This window comes from Clinocottus analis, unplaced genomic scaffold (assembly GCF_023055335.1).
Source record: "Clinocottus analis isolate CAN_PGR_092001 unplaced genomic scaffold, fCliAna1.0.p SCAF_9, whole genome shotgun sequence".
In the NCBI taxonomy this organism is placed as follows: Eukaryota; Metazoa; Chordata; class Actinopteri; order Perciformes; family Cottidae; genus Clinocottus; species Clinocottus analis.
Window position 1 is genome coordinate 21,215,938 of NW_027176251.1, and position 22,759 is coordinate 21,238,696.

Below are 22,759 nucleotides of genomic sequence, written 5' to 3' on the forward strand. Positions count from 1 at the left end.
ATGCAACAGCATTTAACTCCACTGAAGCGTTCCTCTAAAGACAAGAGGTCGACGCTCTTCTCCTCACGGAGTGAGAGACTGATTGACAGATGGTTCATCCAGTCGCCTGCCAGGTGCTCTGGCGGTCAGGTTAGACATATTGTGCTGACAGCACAGAGAGAAGCTCCTCAGATCAAGGTGAAGAGAGGATGCACCTCCACCTGCTTTCCTCAGTGGTCTTCATGTGAGGGAGTGAAAAGCTGGGTGAGACAAAAGGGAAGTTTAATAAGACTTCCACGGGAAAGTTCACTGAACGGATGCTGACACCATGGAAACCACTGGTCATGTGACGCCTCCACGCTGAAACACTCACAACACACACACACACACACACGCACACACACACACACACGCACACACACACACACACACACACACACACGCAGTACCCAAACAGAGGCGACAGGGTAACAAAGGGCAGGAAGGGGGCGCTGGCACGCCGAGCAGCGCTGACAGATCCAACAGAGAGAAACAGTGTGAGGTCAGAACGTCCCGAGAGCTTCGCTGCTGCACCGCGACCCAAACCGCTGATGCCTCCTCGCCTCCTCGCCTCCTAAACCCTCAACCCTCCCCTGGCTGCTGAGCCCGTCCTGGGCATCGCCGAGCCGGTCTCTCACCCACACCAAGACATCGGTTCAGGGTGGAAAGTTTGTGTGAGAGAGAAAGGAAACACTGGAGGAAGGAGGAGAGGAGAGGAGGGAAGAGGAGAGGAGATGAGGAGGGAAGAGGAGAGGAGGGAAGAGGAGAGGAGGGGAGGAGGGAAGAGGAGAGGAGATGAGAGGAGGGAAGAGGAGAGGAGGGGAGGGGAGAGGAGGCGAGGGGGGGGAAGAGGAGAGGAGAGGACATGAGGGAAGAGGAGAGGAGGGAAGAGGAGAGGAGGGGAGGGGAGGGGAGAGGAGGGAAGAGGAGAGGAGGGGAGAGATGAGGAGACGAGGAGGGAAGAGGAGAGGAGATGAGGGAAGAGGAGAGGAGGGGAGGGGAGAGGAGGCGAGGGGGGGAAGAGGAGAGGAGAGGACATGAGGGAAGAGGAGAGGAGGGAAGAGGAGAGGAGGGGAGGGGAGGGGAGAGGAGGGAAGAGGAGAGGAGGGGAGAGATGAGGAGACGAGGAGGGAAGAGGAGAGGAGATGAGAGGAGGGAAGAGGAGAGGAGGGGAGGGGAGAGGAGGCGAGGGGGGGAAGAGGAGAGGAGAGGACATGAGGGAAGAGGAGAGGAGGGAAGAGGAGAGGAGGGGAGGGGAGAGGAGGGAAGAGGAGAGGAGGGGAGGGGAGAGGAGGGGAGAGGAGGGAAGAGGAGAGGAGAGGACATGAGGGAAGAGGAGAGGAGGGAAGAGGAGAGGAGGGGAGGGGAGGGGAGAGGAGGGAAGAGGAGAGGAGAGGAGGGGAGGGGAGAGGAGGAAGAGGAGAGGAGGGAAGAGGAGAGGAGGGGAGGGGAGAGGAGGGAAGAGGAGAGGAGGGGAGGGGAGAGGAGGGGAGAGGAGGGAAGAGGAGAGGAGAGGACATGAGGGAAGAGGAGAGGAGGGAAGAGGAGAGCAGGGGAGGGGAGAGGAGGGAAGAGGAGAGGAGAGGAGGGGAGGGGAGAGGAGGGAAGAGGAGAGGAGAGGAGGGAAGAGGAGAGGAGAGGAGGGAAGAGGAGAGGAGGGAAAAGGAGAGGAGGAGAGAGGAGAAAAGGCAAGAGAGGAGAGGAGGGGAGCAAAGAGGAGAGGAAAAGGAGAGCAGGGAAGAGGAGAGGAGGGAAGAGGAGAGGAAAAGGAGAGGAGAGGAGGGAAGAGGAGGGGAGGGAAGAGGAGAGGAGAGGAGAGGAAAGGGGGGAAGAGGAGAGGAGAGTGGAGGAGGAGAGGAGAGGAGGGAAAAGGAGAGGAGAAGAGGGGCGGAGGGAGGGAAGAGGAGAGGAGGGAGGGAAGAGAAGAGAAGAAAGGAGGAGAGGAGAGGAGGGAGGAAAGAGGAGAGAGGAGAGGGAGTAGAGGAGGGAAGAGGAGGGAGGAGAGGAGGGAAGAGGAGAGGGGAATCCAGTGTTTGTGAATGGTTGCACACACAGCAGAACAAGAAGAGGTTTTCTGCACTAACAGGTCAAAGAGGGAGTGTGTGTTTCATGTCACAACTTCAGGGTAAAAGTTGAGTCGAGGTTGTGCAGGGTCGTGTTTGGTATTCCACACAATTGTGTTTAACAGGCCAATAAACACAGCACTGGAAGCAGTTAGCCTGTGTGACAATGTCCCCCTACTGCGAGCTGATGGGCATGCCAGGTCTGTGTGTGTGTGTGTGTGTGTGTGTGTGTGTGTGTGTGTGTGTGTGTGTGTGTGTGTGTGTGGGAGGCAGCATGTCACTGTGTTTACAAGCCCCTCTCAGGGGCTCATCAAAACCAAATTACATTTGTATCCATAATAAAATGGTGAGAAAGTATTTCTCTTCTAATTGGACACGCCCGTGGAAAGGCAGCTTTTCCACGGGCAGCAAGAGGAAAGTTCTGAAATGGTTTTGTTAAAAATAGAAACAGGGCACAAATAATATCTGAGAGCCAGAGGCATAATTGCAGTGTGGAATATCTGTTACACAACTTTACCCTCTGCGGGGTTCAGGGTAATGTGGAATAAGACTCCAGCACCACGTGACAGAGAGACGGCCTCCAGAAATGGCTCAGGTACAACACACACAGGGTTTGGAGAGTGTGTGTGTGTGTGTGTGTGTTTTAACAATCACCAGGGTTCAACTTTCACTTGGGATTATGAGCGGGGCATCTGGAGCTCCACCACATTAGGAGGGACTCGGGATTATCGGAGGGATTTGGATTCAAGTTGAAGCCTACTGTTAGAAGAAGAATGGCAGGTGTGTATGTGTGCGTACATATATATATATATATATATATATATATATATATATATATATATATATATATATATATATATATATATAAATGTGTGTGTGTGTGTCACTGCAGAAGGTTCAGTGGGGAAAAAGAGGAGTCAAAGAGTCATAATTCCTCATTCCTTTTGTCAATGACATCATGTCCTGTCAAAGTGAAACTAAATCTTTAAACATAACAAATGGAGTTAAGTGTCAGCGGTGGGACTGCTTCAGTTACCCACTGCCTCTAATGACGGATTAATTCAGGAAAAAACACTGAGGGACAGTGTGTGTGTGTGTGTGTGTGTGTGTGTGTGTGTGTGTGTGTGTGTGGAGGCCAGGGTGTATCACTCGCAGCACACCCTATTAATATACTTCAAAAACAGCCGAAACGCTTTTCAATTTTGCCCAGGAAATCTCCGTTAAAAACAGAAGATTGCAGCCGATGGAGTCCTGATGTCGTGCACGTGCCAGGCTTATACTGTGAAAACATGCTCCAATGACACACTCACTGGAGCGCACACGCATACATCATGTGTGTGCTCGCATGCTTCACGTGTGAACCCCAACACGAGCCCGTGCAGGAGCAGTTATCAATCTTTCAAAGAAAAGAAGGATTCAGAATCAAAAAGTTTGAAAGGAGTTCAAACAAGTACTAAATAAATAAATAATGGCTTCAAGCCAAAACACCTGAATTAACATCTCCGTCTGCTTTTGGTTCAAACAAACCCCCTACACACACACACACACACACACACACACACACACACACACACACACCTCTTTTTAATATCCTTGCAGAGACTTGATGCTGTGCGCACCACTTCCTGTGAAGGATGGCACCTGCAACAGCAACGAACTCAGTTACCACAACACGGCTCAAGCTATGAGGTCACATCCCTCTGTGCACGACTGCTGCTGACGAGACGGCAACCTGGGACTGGAACGCAGCTCAAAGCTGCATCCTCTCTCCGGACCACCAGGGGGCGACTCCTCTGGTTGTATAGAAGTCTATGCTTCATGTGTTAAAGCTGCATCCTCTCTCCTGACCACCAGGGGGCGACTCCTCTGGTTGTATAGAAGTCTATGCTTCATGTGTTAAAGCTGCATTCTCTCTCCTGACCACCAGGGGGCGACTCCTCTGGTTGTATAGAAGTCTATGCTTCATGTGTTAAAGCTGCATTCTCTCTCCGGACCACCAGGGGGCGACTCCTCTGGTTGTATAGAAGTCTATGCTTCATGTGTTGAAGCTGCATTCTCTCTCCTGACCACCAGGGGGCGACTCCTCTGGTTGTATAGAAGTCTATGCTTCATGTGTTAAGGCTGCATTCTCTCTCCTGACCACCAGGGGGCGACTCCTCTGGTTGTATAGAAGTCTATGCTTCATGTGTTAAAGCTGCATCCTCTCTCCTGACCACCAGGGGGCGACTCCTCTGGTTGTATAGAAGTCTATGCTTCATGTGTTAGAGCTGCATTCTCTCTCCTGACCACCAGGGGCGACTCCTCTGGTTGTATAGAAGTCTATGCTTCATGTGTTAAAGCTGCATTCTCTCTCCTGACCACCAGGGGGCGACTCCTCTGGTTGTATAGAAGTCTATGCTTCATGTGTTAAAGCTGCATTCTCTCTCCTGACCACCAGGGGCGACTCCTCTGGTTGTATAGAAGTCTATGCTTCATGTGTTAAAGCTGCATTCTCTCTCCTGACCACCAGGGGGCGACTCCTCTGGTTGTATAGAAGTCTATGCTTCATGTGTTAAAGCTGCATTCTCTCTCCTGACCACCAGGGGCGACTCCTCTGGTTGTATAGAAGTCATAGAAGTCTATGAGAAAATGACTTTAGGGCGGGGCTACAGGGTGATTGACAGGTTGCTACCATGGTGTTGTCTTGCTCGGGGTTGTCTGTGTTTTGGTCCGAGACCTTTAACCTTTTTCAGTGTTTTTTCTCTTCTATTGTACCGTCTTCCTGCCTCTCGTGTCACTGCTAGTCGCCGATGACTTCCTCCACTTCTCCTGCACAGCGTTCAGGGCAACAAGCTGGCTGCAGCTGACGTTCTCATGGAGGCAGAGACAGAACATCGTGCGTGCTGTTTGTAGTTATGAAGATGCATCTTCCTCAGCCTTTCATCAGTACATCTCTGGTATTTGGAGAAAACATCTGTTGTTGTCTGGCTCGCTCATTTAGAGAAGAGAGAGAGAGCTGACAGTGCAGCGCCATGGGGGAAATAATATAGTCATCCAGCTCTCAGTACGCACACTGACGAACTACAGACCCAGTAAAAAGCCTCACGGTGGTTCTTGAGTGACAGCGTGGTTATTTAGGAGGTGACCGTTGCTTATCCTGGGACTTAGGCCTTGATCCTTTCCTCTCAGGCCTCTAAATGAACAAGGATCTTCTTACACTTTGATCTACAATCACACAGGCTCTAATTCAATCTGGATTCTGGATCAGGAAGCCAGCATATGCTGTCAGGAGTAAATAAATACTACTAGAAAAGAGACAGATGAACGAAAGAGCCAGGAACATTGAAAAACCTGAAACCTATCCACTTGGAAAGTACTTTGATTAAACGCTAAGAAGCCCGAAGACTTCTTTTTTTCCTTCTTTGTCTGTTCCTTCCTTCTCATCTCCGCCTGGCGTCACATCACAGACTTCTAAATATGGCATTGTTTCATTCTTTGTGGCAAGTCCTGCTCAATTTTGTTCCTGATCACTTCCCCCGCTCCATCAGATAGCGTTCAGAATGCAGCCACATGTGTGGACCCTGTTTCAAATCTTTTGCATGTCTTAATGCTCCGCAAAAAGCCTCTCACTTCCCCTCTTCTGAGCAGTACGGGGAGTCTGTGATCTGCCTTGTGTAGCGTTTCACCCTGCAGCCTTTGAGAAGACGGTTTATCTGGTTCCAGCAGAGCAGGTTCTAATAGAGAGGAAGCTGAGGGCCAAACACACTCAGGCTTTAAAAGGCCGGGGCCATGTGGAAGCGGCCTACATAACCGCAGGAGGCCCTTCGGATCGGCCGCGCCTCGCCAGTAAACGACAGAACGGCGAGTTGGACGGAGGACAGCCCGTCTGCGCCGAGCGGCGGCCTCGGCTGCGAGAGCACGATCCTCCCGTCGTCATTCTGAGACGTGCAGTTAAACGCCTGAGACGTGCAGTGACTCTGCAGGAGGGGCGTGGCCGAGGGCTGCAGGGATGACGTGTGTCTGGAGGCAACCACCAGCACCAAGCCAACGGGATTTTTCCATTTGATCACTGCAGAAAATAAGCGTTAAAGACACGACTTCATGTTACTTTTGTTCAGCGAGATCATCTTCACAAATCACCGGTTTTATACAAACTACACCAGATGTTAGCAACACAAGACGGGTATTACTGATGTGTTTTATGTCATATGAAAATCTAAGCGCTCGTGTTAACCACAGAGCTTAATTCAGTGCTTCTTATCAACCAAAACGCAGACTCATTTCAGTGTTTTAAACTCCTTCCAGTAGCAGTGTAAACAGTGGAGAACATGCGCAGTAGAACTGGTGTAATATGTGCACTTCACAGTGAGTATGCTCTTGAGCCACATCCTCCTGTGTATCTCTGCTCTCATCTGTCCTCACTGAGCCCCTGCACTACTTTTCTTCTGCACGGTATGACAAAGACATAATGCAGAGTGCCTGCGCTCCTTGAAACATGTTTTCAGCAGGACAGCTGTGTTGCTGCAAACTCCTGACAGCGTCGAGCGCGCTGCACGTCACAGTCATCCGTCTCGGACCCGGGCAGCGAGGGATGTGTCTGACGTTTGTTCGGCGGTGCCGTGGTCGGATCCGCTGTTAAGACCCTTTGTTTGCACGTCACCGCAGGGACGAGGACGGAGGCCGCTCTGAGCAGCCCTCAGCGCCCCGTGGACCCGGATCACCTCTCCGGGTAGCGACCCCACAACACGTGGAGCTCAAACTGTCCAGTGTGTACGTGCCGACACGTTCCCCCCCCTCAACCCGGTTTTCTCCGCTGCGCACCTCTTTTTACACACAGGAAATCACCCGGAGATAGACGAGAGGAAATTAGAAACACCCTCCCAGCGTCCCGAGTGAAAATATTTGAAACTCCGGAGGAGAAGAAAATCTCAGCGGAGAGATCTGCAGCGGACGGAAAACACATCCCTTTGTTTTGAAAAACCTGATACCTCTCCAAATGTAACCTTCCTGTGCCGGCACCAGACGGGACAGTGTGTTTCCGAAGTGGCCGGTCGGATGAACAGAAGGTCCACACACACGGTCTCTGGATGACCCGCCCACCGCTAACCTCCTCCCGCTGCACATCCTCCCGCTTCCTCCAGCTCGTCCCAGAAGCACAGATGGAGCAGCGAGTGCGCTGGTGTAAATAGTGTCTCCCTGCAAATGAGCGTGATTAATGTGTGCATCTGGAGATGACACCGTGCACATGTGTGGCGCCGCACGGAAACGTACACAAATTAAGATTTGACCTCAGAAAGCGGCTCTCCTCCCTCGTGTCTACGGGAGAGGCATCCGAGCGCGACGCCTGCTGACAACAGATAGGCCGGCTCTCACCCGCACGCCACCGCCAGCAACCAGCTCGCGGCCTGGCGGCGGCGGCGGCAGCCAGCCATCCCTGTGGCCCCGCATTCCTGCGCTCCAGCACTGCTTACAGAAGCTGACAAGCGCTGGAGGTCTCCCTGGCCGAGGTGGAAATCTGCAAAAATAAACGCTTTAGGTGACATGAAGGCTTTGTTTGTTTCTGCTGGGCCCGGCTGTTTGTGTTAGCGCGGCGGGTTAATTGCGACTTTGATCGCTGCGTTTATTGATCCAACAGTGGCCTGGGGGGCGCGGCCGGCGTGACCCGGCCCCGCCCAGCTCCCTCCCCCACAAGCATGGAGGGCGTCGGAGGGGTGGCCACGCCAAGCGAGAGCAGGAGATGCCCTGCGAGAGCGCGGCCATGACGAGCACTGATGTGACGGCGGAGCAGGGCCACGGACGCGAGGACAGAGGGTGGCTCAGTTTAGGAGCCGGGGGGAACTGGACTGGGCTCAAAATCAAGCAATAAACTACACACGGTCCAGTGTACAGGGACTAGGCAATGTATACTATATTAATGCATAATACCGATATACGTACATAATACCAGGATATTCATTCAAACCTTTATTTAAGCCGAGAATATCACTAAGGTTCCCTCAAAGCCCTCTGCACCTGAAGCACGATATGAGGCTAGATAATGTCCTGGTTCAACGTGGCGTGAGTCTGTTCTTGGTTCATCAGGCTGCATCATAATAAACTGATGCCGTTTGCAGAACTTAGCAGACTGCTCGAGCTGTCCTGTCGTTTCCCTTTACCCGACTCATTATATTCACATTATTAGGCAGAAATCTCATCAGAATTTGCTAAAAACAAGTCGTGGGCATGTGAGTCTCTCCGTATCGCCTGGCTGGAGCTCAGGGCTTCGGTCAGAGCTCTCTCACACACGACTGACAGGCTGGAGGCTGGAGGCTGGAGGCTGGAGGCTGGAGGCTGGAGGCGGGTCGCGGGCCGCTGCTTGGCGTGGTGGACCCACCGTAGTGGTGCAGAGCATCTGAGGTGATGTCTGTGCGTCGTGCAGCATGTGGCACCGGGCCAAGGTGGATCCAACGGTGACGGAGTGCAGAAGAAGAGCGCTTTCATTGGCTTCACTCTCACCAGTGTTGATTCCTGCGGTGCGACCGAATCACCTGACCCCGGACGATCTGATCCGACCTTTGGCGCGGGCGGCTTCCTCACCCGTCACCCAGACCGGCTGGTGGACGCAGCACCAGAGTCCAGACCTCCGGACCTCAAGGCGCTCCACCAACACGTGCAGAAGGTCAGGCTGAAAACCACAATCACTTTTCCCTGACAATTTTTTAAAACATCTCAATCTTGAAATTCTAGCTGCTGTGAGTGTGTTTTTATTTTTTTTCCATCCTGATGAAAATCAGTTCCAGGTCTGCAGGCCTCCAGGCCTCTGAGGTTCAAGAGGTTACAGACACAGGAGGATCCCGGTAAGCGCTTTTCCAGCGCGGCCCGGCGAGAGGGTCACATGCGTGTGTGCGTCTGTAATGGCTGTGAGGTCATCCATGTTGACACAGCAGCGGATGATGGGACGGGAATCTGGCCACACACACACACACACACACACACGGTGTTCTCGGCCTGTAAACAGCGAGCGGCACGTCTGCTGTGACATTGCGGGGTCTTGATTTAGATCAGGCGACACCAGAGAGGCCGAGTGTGTAATCAGGAGAGAATGTACAACCTTTCTCTCACTCTTCCCTCAATACCGCTCCTCGTCCTCCTTCCTTGCTTCCTTCCTTCCTTCCACTTCTCTCCGTGTGGAATCTTTGTGGAGGCTTAATGACAGGAGAGACTCTGCGTTCTGGCCCCAGCATTAACCCTTTCTCTTGCACGACAGCCAATCAGCACGGGGCTTTCTTACAGTGAAAGAAAGCAGGCACGGCGAGCTAACAGAAGCCATTTCCTGTTGTGACATAAAACACACAGAATTCATCTCAGTTGCATCCCGAGCATGCAGCATGGTGTGCTAGCATGCAGCAAGGTGTGCTAGCAGCGAGGTGTGCTAGCATGCAGCATGGTGTGCTAGCATGCAGCAAGGTGTGCTAGCATGCAGCAAGGTGTGCTAGCATGCAGCAAGGTGTGCTAGCATGCAGCATGGTGTGCTAGCATGCAGCATGGTGTGCTAGCATGCAGCATGGTGTGCTACGTGCAGCACGGTGTGCTACGTGCAGATTTATATGCGCTCAATAAGGTGCAACATTGTTAGAGATGGGTTGAGTACCGATATGACGTAACACGTATCAGATATAGACTGCTGTTTCAAATCAGCTTTAGAATTAATAGTATTTATGTAAGAATGGTGGAGAACGTCCCGCCGGCTGCAACAAAGCTAGTAAGCTATGCTAGCATCTTTAGCATGGAGCCAGAACAGGAGATGTGATCAACAACATCACTGTTTGTAGTTCCACAGTAAGGGACCTTTGCCTTTCAGCGTCCGGCTCCTCGTCTGATGGACTTTGGGCTCGTTGAACAGGCGGTGAGAGTAACTCTGTGTTCCCAATAAAGACTCTTCAAACCCTCAGCGAGTGTGTGTGTGTGTGTGTGTGTGTCTGTGTGTGTGTGTGTGTTGTCATTTTTTCATTGTGACTAATACAGTAAGATGGATTCCAGTCAGAGTGATGTGTGATTTACCTCACAGTGGTTTCCATGTTGTAAAACACTATTATTAAAAAGTCAGGGGACCTCTGAGGGAAAAGCTTTTGTGAGCGTGATTAAAGATTAATTTAATTACTATTTTCAAATCTGACTGTCCTCTCTCAAGAGGTCCTGTTCCTGGCTGGAGGCAGGGCTTCAGGTTCACCTTAATGGATCTAAATGTCTGCACTAACCCACCGTGGGGCACCTGAAGTGTAACATCCACTGAACAATGTTAGCGGGGGTTTGCAAAATGTTTGAGAAGTTGAACATTTATTACCACAAGCCACACGTAAACATGAAGTGGCACAATGACTAAAGCTGTACTGGCAAACCAATTGGAAGTTGTGTGATTTGACAGACAGGGTGAGGTGTTGAGAGCGGGGATGATAGGATGGAGGAGGGGGGGCAGAGGATGAAGTAATGTGCCTGCAGAAGGAGCTCCAGCCGGGGGTCAGATCCTGTTCATGGAAACCATCTGGCCAGCTGCATCTGAGCCTCAGGAACACACAGCACACCATCCTCCTCTTCTATCTCTCTTTTCCTCCTGCACACTTATTTTCACTCGCTTCCTAACCGTCTCCTTTCCATCCCTCTACCTTTTCTACCCCACCGCTTCTTCTACTCTCTCTCTCTCTCTCTCTGAGAAGAAAGAGTATATCCTCCTCATTAATGCATGGCAGCTGCAGGGAGCAGTGTTACTTCATTTTTCCATGGCAACGGGCGCTCTGTTTCAGCAGATCCCGTTTCAGTTTTGGTAGCAACGTGCTCTTTTGCCAGCGCTGAACACATTCATGTGTTAAATAGAAGGAATTATTGCAAAATTCCTGAAATAGAATCACCGTTCCTGATCACTGGCAATTATTATCAGGGCCCGCCGAAAAACGTAGGGGGGGAGTCCTCTGGGAGGACGGGCCGAGGAGGGGAGATGACAGGATGAGGAGGGGGAAGGACGAGCTGGAGCAGGACGAGGGTCAGAGCTCCAAGGCTGAGGGCAAGTGGCCATCTGAGGATGAGCCAGCCCACTCCGGCCTGGGCGACAACTGCAGCGCTGCCTTCAGCCCTAACGCGAAGTGACGACTGAAATAACACCACCTACACATATCCTCGTGGCCTCGCATGACCAGGAGACTCAGCGGCCTCCTTGGGAGGAAAAACCCCCACGCACACACATCCCTCATGATCTCACGGAGAGGCGGCCATCTTGGGCCTGAAGGGCTCCGTTTGGACGGTTTGTGTCTCTGACCTCACCGCTGTGTCGCGATGGCGGGACAGAGACGCCGGCTCTTTTGGCTCTCAGCGAATCACCTCTCAGCTCCTCTCCATGAGGACTGCACTGATCCGTGACAGTTTAAGACAGTGGCTCAAGCTCCATGGTGAGCTGAAGCATTGCGCAGCCTCCCTCATGGACCGGCCCTTCTGACGTAGATGTGACGGCGTTTCCGCTGCAGCGTCGCCGTCGCTGCTGGTGAGGCAACAGGAGGAGAGGGGCTCCGAACCCAGACAGATAGGAACGAGGAGGACCTGAGGTCCCAGAGGAAGTCCGGCTCTGAAGGCTTTCTGGGGTCTTATTTGATGCACTGCGCTGCAGATGGAGCGGGACACTGGGGGATCGGGATAATAATCTGTACATTAACCGCCCGTGACGGGGCCATCGCCAGGAATCAATGCCGACGAGGCCCGTCATCGAAAAAGACAAGTTTGGTGTCAAGGAGGAGTTTTTTTTAGAGCAGGAAGCTACAAATAGAAGCAGCGCATGTTCGGCTTTTTCCAGCTGCTGTTCTGGTTTTAGACTCCGAGTGAGACACAAGACATTACATAAGCTGCTCGGGTCTGTCGGGAAACGCACAGAACCGCTTGCACAGATCTTTTTTTATTGCAGGTTTCCTGAGGTAGGATAAAGGATGATGCAGCAGAGTGCATTAGACCTTGAAACGTGTGACTCCAAGATGAAAATACAGAACGTGTTTTATTCAGCTCCATGCTATTGGAGAGCTGCTGACACCGCTGGAATAAATGACAACCGTCCATGGCTGCAGACGCCTCGGGGACGGCAGCTTTTCCAATCTGCCTCCGCAGTCAGAACCCGAGCCGGACCTCCACCTTCCCGCCGTCTTCAGGAAATCATTCATGTCACCAGAGCATCTGCGAGCCGGACTACGAGGACTTTTAAAACAATTTACACAATCACCAGCTATCACGTGTCCCGATTCGGTTTAAACAGCCTTAAGTGGTCTCAGCAGCCGTAGAATAATAAATACCTTTGTGACTTTTCTCTCCCCTCACTCGCTCTGCAGAGGAAAGGACGCAGAGAGCCCCGCATGCCAAATTGGGCACATGTGCAGCAGAAGTGTGAGCCATTAGGTATTCTGTTTACACCGCACGAAAATAAATGGAGTGGTTTTAAGTTTGGGGATATCCAAGGCCGGGGTACCAGCTGTCGGGTTGTTTCGGGCTTGGTCGGCTTCCACCCCCGTGTCAGCGGGACAGACTGTTTCCTAATTACTGCAGCGGTGTGGTCCCGGTCGCACAGCCGAGGGGGACGGAGGGAAGTGGAGCCAATGACGGGCTCGGCAAACTATTAGCGGGTTGAGTTAACTTTGGTGGAAGTACTGTAAACAGCTCGGTGGGCTGACAGGGGACCCGGCTCCGAAGCCCCAGTTCACTTCACAAATGCGTCATGCCCGCTTTCATGTTTGACTGACGTCAGTTTGTGTGGTCCGAGCAGCGAGAATCAAGATGAATTCAGAACGGTTGGACTCTGTATCACCAGCTATTGTTTACACGCACAAAGAAACTCGCCCCAGAGCCATATTCAAATTAAAAGCGGATTTAGTTCATTATTTGGAACAGAGTATCCTCGTTTCCACGAACAAACCTGTTAAGATAAATCTCCTGTGATGACCCGCCCGACAAGCTGAGGAGTCCTGCGTGCTGCACGCCGTGTGGGGTCATGAAGCATCCCGAGTATTGAGAATATGAGGGGCAGGATTTTAACACAACACACAGAAAACTGGATATATGAGACAGAAGAATGCGAAAATAATACTTCACAGTCATGTTTGCATCCTGCAGACCAGCAATCAAACATGAACAAAGACGTCCATCACCCTCAATCAGTAACGTGCAGAACCACAAGAGTACCGAGTCCACACACACACACACACACACACACACACACACACACACACGTGTGCGCACACACCGTGACGTTCTGTTCCTGCATCAAGAGGAGCCTGTCAGAGAGTTGTCGGCACTTCCTGATGTCTTTCAGATGGGCCCGGTTGTGATGTGGCTCTGCTAACCGGCCCAGCGGGGACGCAGCGAGCGTCCACACAATGAGAGCGCCGTGCCGCGAGTCAGACGCCGGGCCGCGAGTCAGACGCCGGGCCGCGAGTCAGACGCCGGGCCAAGAGTCAGACGCCGGGCCGCGGGTCAGACGCCGGGCCGCGAGTCAGACGCCGGGCCGCGGGTCAGACGCCGGGCCGCGGGTCAGACGCCGGGCCGCGAGTCAGACGCCGGGCCGCGAGTCAGACGCCGGGCCGCGAGTCAGACGCCGAGCCTCGAGGCAGACGCCGAGCCGCGGGTCAGACGCCGGGCCGCGAGTCAGACGCCGGGCCGCGAGTCAGACGCCGGGCCGCGAGTCAGACGCCGGGCCGCGAGTCAGACGCCGAGCCGCGGGTCAGACGCCGAGCCAAGAGTCAGACGCCGAGCCAAGAGTCAGACGCCGGGCCGCGAGTCAGACGCCGGGCCGAGACTCAGACGCCGGGCCGCGAGTCAGACGCCGAGCCAAGAGTCAGACGCCGGGCCGCGAGTCAGACGCCGGGCCGCGAGTCAGACGCCGGGCCAAGAGTCAGACGCCGAGCCAAGAGTCAGACGCCGAGCCAAGAGTCAGACGCCGGGCCGCGAGTCAGACGCCGGGCCGAGACTCAGACGCCGGGCCGCGAGTCAGACGCCGGGCCGAGACTCAGACGCCGAGCCGCGAGTCAGACGCCGGGCCGCGAGTCAGACGCCGAGCCGCGAGTCAGACGCCGAGCCTCGAGTCAGACGCCGGGCCGAGAGTCAGACGCCGGGCCGCGAGTCAGACGCCGGGCCGCGAGTCAGACGCCGGGCCGCGAGTCAGACGCCGGGCCGCGAGTCAGACGCCGAGCCGCGGGTCAGACGCCGAGCCAAGAGTCAGACGCCGAGCCAAGAGTCAGACGCCGGGCCGCGAGTCAGACGCCGGGCCAAGAGTCAGACGCCGGGCCAAGAGTCAGACGCCGAGCCAAGAGTCAGACGCCGAGCCAAGAGTCAGACGCCGGGCCGCGAGTCAGACGCCGGGCCGAGACTCAGACGCCGAGCCGAGAGTCAGACGCCGAGCTGCGAGTCAGACGCCGGGCCGCGAGTCAGACGCCGAGCCGCGAGTCAGACGCCGAGCCTCGAGTCAGACGCCGGGCCGAGAGTCAGACGCCGAGCCGCGAGTCAGACGCCGGGCCAAGAGTCAGACGCCGGGCCGCGAGTCAGACGCCGGGCCGCGAGTCAGACGCCGAGCCAAGAGTCAGACGCCGAGCCAAGAGTCAGACGCCGGGCCGCGAGTCAGACGCCGGGCCAAGAGTCAGACGCCGGGCCAAGAGTCAGACACCGAGCCGCGGGTCAGACGCCGGGCCGCGAGTCAGACGCCGAGCCGCGGGTTAGACGCCGAGCCTCGAGTCAGACGCCGGGCCGAGAGTCAGACGCCGGGCCGCGAGTCAGACGCCGGGCCGCGAGTCAGACGCCGGGCCGCGAGTCAGACGCCGGGCCGCGAGTCAGACGCCGAGCCGCGGGTCAGACGCCGAGCCAAGAGTCAGACGCCGAGCCAAGAGTCAGACGCCGGGCCGCGAGTCAGACGCCGGGCCAAGAGTCAGACGCCGGGCCAAGAGTCAGACGCCGAGCCAAGAGTCAGACGCCGAGCCAAGAGTCAGACGCCGGGCCGCGAGTCAGACGCCGGGCCGAGACTCAGACGCCGAGCCGAGAGTCAGACGCCGAGCTGCGAGTCAGACGCCGGGCCGCGAGTCAGACGCCGAGCCGCGAGTCAGACGCCGAGCCTCGAGTCAGACGCCGGGCCGAGAGTCAGACGCCGGGCCGCGAGTCAGACGCCGGGCCAAGAGTCAGACGCCGGGCCGCGAGTCAGACGCCGGGCCGCGAGTCAGACGCCGAGCCAAGAGTCAGACGCCGAGCCAAGAGTCAGACGCCGGGCCGCGAGTCAGACGCCGGGCCAAGAGTCAGACGCCGGGCCAAGAGTCAGACACCGAGCCGCGGGTCAGACGCCGGGCCGCGAGTCAGACGCCGAGCCGCGGGTCAGACGCCGGGCTGCGAGTCAGACGCCGGGCCAAGAGTCAGATGCCGGGCCAAGAGTCAGACGCCGAGCCTCGAGTCAGACGCCGGGCCGCGAGTCAGACGCCGGGCCGCGAGTCAGACGCCGGGCCGTGAGTCAGACGCCGGGCCGCGAGTCAGACACCGAGCCTCGAGTCAGACGCCGGGCCGAGAGTCAGACGTCGGGCCGCGGGTCAGACGCCGGGCCGCGAGTCAGACGCCGAGCCAAGAGTCAGACGCCGGGCCGCGAGTCAGACGCCGGGCCGCGAGTCAGACGCCGGGCCGCGAGTCAGACGCCGGGCCGCGAGTCAGACGCCGAGCCGCGGGTCAGACGCCGGGCCGCGAGTCAGACGCCGAGCCGCGGGTTAGACGCCGGGCCGAGAGTCAGACGCCGGGCCGCGAGTCAGACGCCGAGCCGCGAGTCAGACGCCGGGCCGCGAGTCAGACGCCGGGCCGCGAGTCAGACGCCGGGCCGCGAGTCAGACGCCGAGCCGAGACTCAGACGCCGAGCCGAGACTCAGACGCCGGGCCGAGAGTCAGACGCCGGGCCGAGAGTCAGACGCCGGGCCAAGAGTCAGACGCCGAGCCGCGAGTCAGACGCCGGGCCGCGAGTCAGACGCCGGGCCGCGAGTCAGACGCCGGGCCGCGAGTCAGATGCCGGGCCGCGAGTCAGACACCGAGCCTCGAGTCAGACGCCGGGCCGCGAGTCAGACGCCGAGCCAAGAGTCAGACGCCGAGCCGCGAGTCAGACGCCGAGCCGCGAGTCAGACGCCGGGCCGCGAGTCAGACGCCGGGCCGCGAGTCAGACGCCGGGCCAAGAGTCAGACGCCGGGCCAAGAGTCAGACGCCGGGCCAAGAGTCAGACGCCGGGCCAAGAGTCAGACGCCGAGCCTCGAGTCAGACGCCGGGCCGCGAGTCAGACGCCGGGCCGCGAGTCAGATGCCGGGCCGCGAGTCAGACACCGAGCCTCGAGTCAGACGCCGGGCCGCGAGTCAGACGCCGGGCCGCGAGTCAGATGCCGGGCCGCGAGTCAGACACCGAGCCTCGAGTCAGACGCCGGGCCGCGAGTCAGACGCCGGGCCGCGAGTCAGACGCCGGGCCGCGAGTCAGACGCCGAGCCGAGACTCAGACGCCGGGCCGCGAGTCAGACGCCGGGCCGAGACTCAGACGCCGGGCCGCGAGTCAGACGCCGGGCCGCGAGTCAGACGCCGGGCCGCGAGTCAGACGCCGAGCCGAGAGTCAGACGCCGAGCCAAGAGTCAGACGCCGGGCCGCGAGTCAGACGCCGGGCCGCGAGTCAGACGCCGAGCCGAGACTCAGACGCCGGGCCGCGAGTCAGACGCCGAGCCGCGGGTCAGACGCCGAGCCGCGAGTCAGACGCCGAGCCGCGAGTCAGACGCCGGGCCTCGAGTCAGACGCCGAGCCGCGAGTCAGACGCCGGGCCGCGAGTCAGACGCCGGGCCGCGGGTCAGACGCCGGGCCGGACGGACGAGGGGACGTCCAGCGAGCCAGTGGACCAGAGAGGCAGCCCACCGCAAAGCGACACCAGACGCTACGCTCGCGGGCTAACAGCTAACAGAGGCCCCTGGAGGCCATGTGGTCACCGCCACAGAGAGCTGAAGCTAAAGAGCATCAGAGACAGAGGACGGGGAGAAGGGCTAATGGAATACTGGCACACTGGACTCCTCTGCCCCCAACAGGACCAGAGGAAGTGGGTCTCAGCTGATCCCCACAGGGACCACCACAGCAGTCTGGTACCTGGAGAGTGAGGCGCTTCACGACGTCCCAGGCTTGAGCGATGAGCTCCTTCATTCTCTCCTCCGAGGTCGTCCATGACTCCCCCCCCGGGGGGTCGGGCATCACCTTCATCGGGATGGACAGAGGCCGTGATTCTGGAGGAGACACAAAGGCAGAAAGAGATTCAGTCCTGTTTAGTTTTGTTTAGTGATGACGGGTCCAGTGATGAGTCCTGAAGAACCCTGAGGAGTAAACAATAGATAGAGACCTTATGTCCTTTATTTAAAGCAGGACAAAGAGCTATAAATACTGAGAAATACTCACAGCATTTAGTTTTATAACAACTGTAATGTTGTGTTAGTGTTGTGTCATATTCACATTATTGTCACTTTGAATCGAGCTGCAGCAAATGAATTGAATCCTTTCAGCTGACAGGAAGTAAACACACTCGTGTTGACGTCTACCTTTAGTCCATGAACATGTCGACATGTTCACAGGAAGCTGAGAGAGAGCGTTGCTCTCCTTCAGAGTCCTCTGTGATTGTCATCCAGTATCACGTTATACGACGTTAAACTGACACTTCATTGAGCTGATGTAATGTTGGCGCTCAGGGTTCTTGTCTCCTGCAGCGGAGAGGGAACTGTGGGAACTGAGAGCGCACACACACACACACACACACACACACACACACACACACACACACACACACACACACAGTGCGTCCTAGACATGACACGGCCGAGCGAGCCGCTGTGGTCCAGACGAGCCCGGCGTCTGCGCTGACACTCGTGGCAACGGCCAACACACAAACCCCACAGCAACAACCCGGCAGCGTGTTGGATGGACAGAGGAGACGCACCGAGAGAGGAGGAGGCGCAGACGCAGGGAGGCCTGCAGAGGACACAGCGAGCAGCAGGAGGTCTGTGGATGTTGAAGCCGGTGTTGAGGCGGCGATGTCACAGCACGCGCCTCCTCAGACGCCGACAGGCTGCCAAATAAACAACACACACAACGGAGCGGGCAACGGGGCAAAGACGGGTGTTTGAGACCTGACTAAAGACTTGTGGGGGGAGCGAGTGTGTGAGGGTCACAGGTGCATGTGTGTGTGTGTGTGTGTGTGTGTGAGAGGGAGAAGAAACCAGACTGAAGGCCGAGGCCGCCGTCTGGACTCTGCAGTATTTTCTCACACTCGTCGTCCAGGTGCGTCTGGCTATGAAAGTCTTTCTGTCAGGATGCCGACCGGCGCCGTGACGTCATCGCCTCCAGCGGCCCTCGGACCGCGCGTTTCACAACCCATATTTTCCAACAAAGTCTCCCCCTGCGCTCTCATTGGTGCGCCGCATCGTGCCTCGTACACAACCCTCTCCAGCTCCGTCGCACACTTCGCTAAACATCCACACACACGGTCGCGCATGGCAGAAATTGACTTTGACAGGACGGATTGTGTTTCACGGAGCGTCTTTCTCTGAGTAATGTGCTGCGCAAAACCGCTGTGATATCATTGGCCTGTCAATAGCGTTTTGTCGTCGCCGGGCTGCGTGTGTGTGTGTGTGTGTGTGTGTGTGTGTGTCAGTCAGAGTGTTCCTGTCCCGCTGCATTAGAGAGCCGTTTCCTGCTCAGCTCTGCGGGGGATGCGCTCGGACGTGACGGCGCTCCGCGGTGCCGGTGTCGGTCCTGCGGCGCAGCTGTCTGGACCAGACGGAGGAAGCACCCACGTTGACATCAACGTCTGTGCACACAATGCGTGTGTGTGTGTGTGATCATAACCCCAATGGTGGTTACCACAGCCTCAGTACTTACGTCAGTGCCCCCCCCCCCTCCACCTCCTCCACCTCTTCCATACCCAGAATACATCTTCGCCCAACCGAGCGGCGGCTTACAACATCGGAAAATACAAAACACAAACATATAATGAGCCACACACACACTGGCCTGACAACACACAACGGTGCAAACATTCCCAAAAAACACACACACTTACACACACCCCTCCAATCCACCCAAATAATCTATCACACAGCGTGAGATTAACGAGGAGTTGGAGATTACCTGGACGCATGTGTGTGCACTTTGAGTGGAAACGCCAGCAGGTAGGCAGCGCGCACACGCAGCAGACCTGTAGAGGCATTCATGACGGAGTACTAGTACATGTGGTACTAGTACATGTACTAGTACATGTGTACATGCGAGCGCCTGAAGTCGGCTAATGATTGCTCGTTGGAGCAATTACTATAAATCCGACTTTAAGGCGCTGAACCTCTCGCGCCACCTTTAAAACGTTCATGTGAGATGTTCTCACAGCAGCCGTCACTCTGCTGTGAGAACATCAGCTCGTGACCGAGGCTACGAACTGGTGACTCCCCTAATCCTGTGGACCTGAAGGCCAACCTTCACCTGAGGTAGACCGAGGAAACTTTAGGGGGTGAGCGAGGCTGTAAATGTTCCTCCCCAGAGCGAGTCTGCTAGGCCAATCAGAGCGTGCGCTGAAGCACAGCAGAGGCAGGAACAACGCGAGGGCCAGGCTGCTCTCCGCTTTGTTTTAAATACCATTCCAGGACTCTGTTTGTTAATCCTGGGGTCATTATTTGGAATGAAACTGCCATATCTTGTTATAGTGACTTGGCGCCCGCCATTTCTGCAGGGAGGGGATGGAGCGAGAAGAGGGAGGCGGGGCCGGAGAACGAGAAAGACAGAGAGAACACAAGGAAGTCAAACGAAGAGAAATACGACAGGAGCGCCCAAAGCTCTTAAACCTGCCGGGCCTAACAAGTCCTGAGAGTCCTTTTAAAGTGGGTTATTCCCCCTGTCTCGTGCCATCTCAGCCATGTCCTCATTTTCACCCTCCGTCAGGCCATTAGGCTAATATCTTATTGGCTAAACCCTGACCACACAGCCCTCCCTCCTCCTCCTCCTGTTCTCACTCTCTCCCACCACTCCCATCGCTCTCTCCCAGTGTGCCAGTCCTCCGTCCCCATAAACAAGCTGATGGAGATCATTCATCCTCTTTAACAGCTCCATCACATCCTGAGCGCAGGGTCTCTTCAGCCTCGGCGCCGTGCGGCGACTTAAAGGGACGGTTCAGCTCAAAATGTAGAAAGGTCTGCGTTCCCTCCGCTATACTGGAGCGAGGTGTCACTCAGCTTGTGGGGATCCGAGCCCCAAACGAGCCGAGGCTGCCGCTCGCGAGAGAGGAAGTAGTTCCTACGTGAAACCGGGTCTGTGCATCAATTTGAGTAACCGGGTCACAATTATCTGGATGGTTTTCAAATGCGTTAGTTTGGTGCCGTGAGCGTCCTGTAGCGTTGGAGAGCAGACGCCTCCACAGGCCACGCCTCCAAGGCGGCTCACATGATGACTGCAGGTCAGAGGATGGATGTGTGTTTCACATGGTGGAGGTACTGTCCCTTTAAATGCTGAAACAGATTAACGTTGCCTCATTTGATTTATAACAAAACACCGCCCCGCGCAACACACACATGCTTAAATTCACTGGGATTTAACGGCCTACAGCATCCATATGTTCTTCCCGAGTGGTTGAGCAAGGCGCCCATAAAAAGCAGCCCGGTCCAGGGTCTCTGCGATCTTCCTGGTATGTTCCCTTTTACAAATGGTTTACAGTGAGTTGAAGTGTTGTATATTCTGTTACAGCTGCGTGCAGATCCAGCGACGGGGCTCTTTAATAAACCTGCCCGCCTATTTGTTTTGGATGCAAGTCGCTGTTTGTTTAAATATTTACGCAACTCCATTTGTTACGGGGTTATGGAAGCCGGCGTGGAAAAAAGCAGAGTGGCGGCGTGGCCGAGCCCGACCGAGGGACGTGGGCGAGAGGGAGGCGAGGGGGGGCCAGCGTTTTAAGAGTTGGATCTCAACCCGTTGCTCCAGGAAGTCCCCTCATAACCAGTGAAGGTAACGCTGGAGGGAAGACTTCTGGATGCAGGCGAGCAGACAGACCCACGTCTGAACCGCGAGGAAGAGGACGGCGGCGTTTAGCGCCGCTATCCGACCGACACGATCTCTAGATCTTCAGCAGAGGAGAGATTGTTACCGGCCAGAGATGACGCCATGCGGGAGGAATGAAAACACAAAGACATCTTTCCACCGCGACACCAAGACCCTTCTGAAACGTCGCTGGTGAAATCATCTCGACCTCCTGTTCCTGTGTCATCTCAACCCCCCCGCACACTAATCTACCCGACGACTCCACCCTGACTTCCCTCTCTGCTCCTCACCCAAAAAACCTGAGCCAACATCCACACGGGCCCGATCCCCTTATCATGCAGGAGGAGCAGAACACGGATCCATGAGGACACGTCTGTTCCCCACCGACTGCTGAAGCCTGGGGAGGTGTGCAGGGGCTCTGTGTGTGTGTGTGTGTGTGTGTGTGTGTGTGTGTGTGTGTGTGTGTGTGTGTGTGTGTGTAGGGGGGCTCCTATCTCATTATTCCTCCAAGTTCTTGTTTTCTTTCCCCACTCCAACCATCATTACCTTGATAAATTATTGACTTTACCAGAACATTTTTACTATATAAATAATTCCACAATGAAAATATTATCCCCTTCTGAAAAGTGCACAGCAGCCAATAAAAACCTGCCTGACTTCCATCAGCTACTTGGGCCGGGAGCGTAGTTATGTACGACTGTGGTTCTGCCTCAAGTCCTCTCATCAGTCCTCTCTTCAACATGTGTACACATGCATGTGCTCCGTTCTTTCTGCAGAAACATAGCGATAGATCCACAGTGCACGTCTCTGATCCATGAAACCTGGACTTCCCTCTTGTTCCCAACCTTCTCGCTGGCGCTCCGCAGCTGGAGATCACAGATCATCAGCGAGGACGCGTACAGACGAGACCTTGTCTTCTGACTGGTCATGAGAACGATGTTCCCATGTCTCCCTGTCCTCCCAGTAAACAGCACCATTACATCTAATCCCATCATGCAGGCCACTAGCAGACAGGAACTAAGACAACAGTCCTCCTTCCAGCCGGCAGGAGCGCGGCCAGGTCTGTAGGATAAGTTTCTCAGCAGAGAGAAGAATGTTCTCAGGGCTAATTTTAGGACTGAAAAGCAAAGCCGGTGAGGTCATTGCTCTGCTCCATGTTGGAGAACAATGAGAAGCTCGGGGCCGGAGAGGCGCTCCGTCAGAGACGCCGCGCCGCCGCCAACCAGGACGTTCGTTAGGGACAAATAAAGAAAAACACTTAGGTTACTTTTTATGTGAACCAATTTGTGGCGTAATTGTGCGGGCAGACGCAGACCGAGCTCCAGACCGAGCAGACGACTTGTTCACGGAGTCGCTCGTCTTTTCTTGTGGAGGATAATCACCCAAAAACAAGGGTTAACACCTCGGATGATGTTCCTAGGCGACGTTCAAACACCGTGATGACGTGAGACCTCAGCCTCCAGACTGACTGATGGACCGACCAGCAGTATTAGCTTGTATACAAGCTAACCAGAGCCATGCAGTTATGAAAGAGGGGAGGAAAACACTCGTATTTGTACTGCGAGTTCCTCGTGTGATTGCAGACGTGTGTCTTTCCCAACACGAACATGTCCACCGGGTATTTGACCATGTGCCGCGTTCAGACGCCGT

At 55.6% G+C, this 22,759-nt stretch overlaps 1 protein-coding gene across 1 annotated transcript in view; it reads right to left on the reverse strand.

Annotated features, from left to right (window-relative positions):
• LOC137780855 (intermembrane lipid transfer protein VPS13B-like) overlaps positions 1-22,759 on the reverse strand; it is a 297,025-nt gene that overhangs the window by 141,443 nt on the left and 132,823 nt on the right. Inside the window, exon 22 of the mRNA XM_068569155.1 lies at positions 17,192-17,325. Coding sequence (XP_068425256.1) covers positions 17,192-17,325 — 134 coding nt within the window. The remainder of the gene's footprint in view (positions 1-17,191; positions 17,326-22,759) is intronic.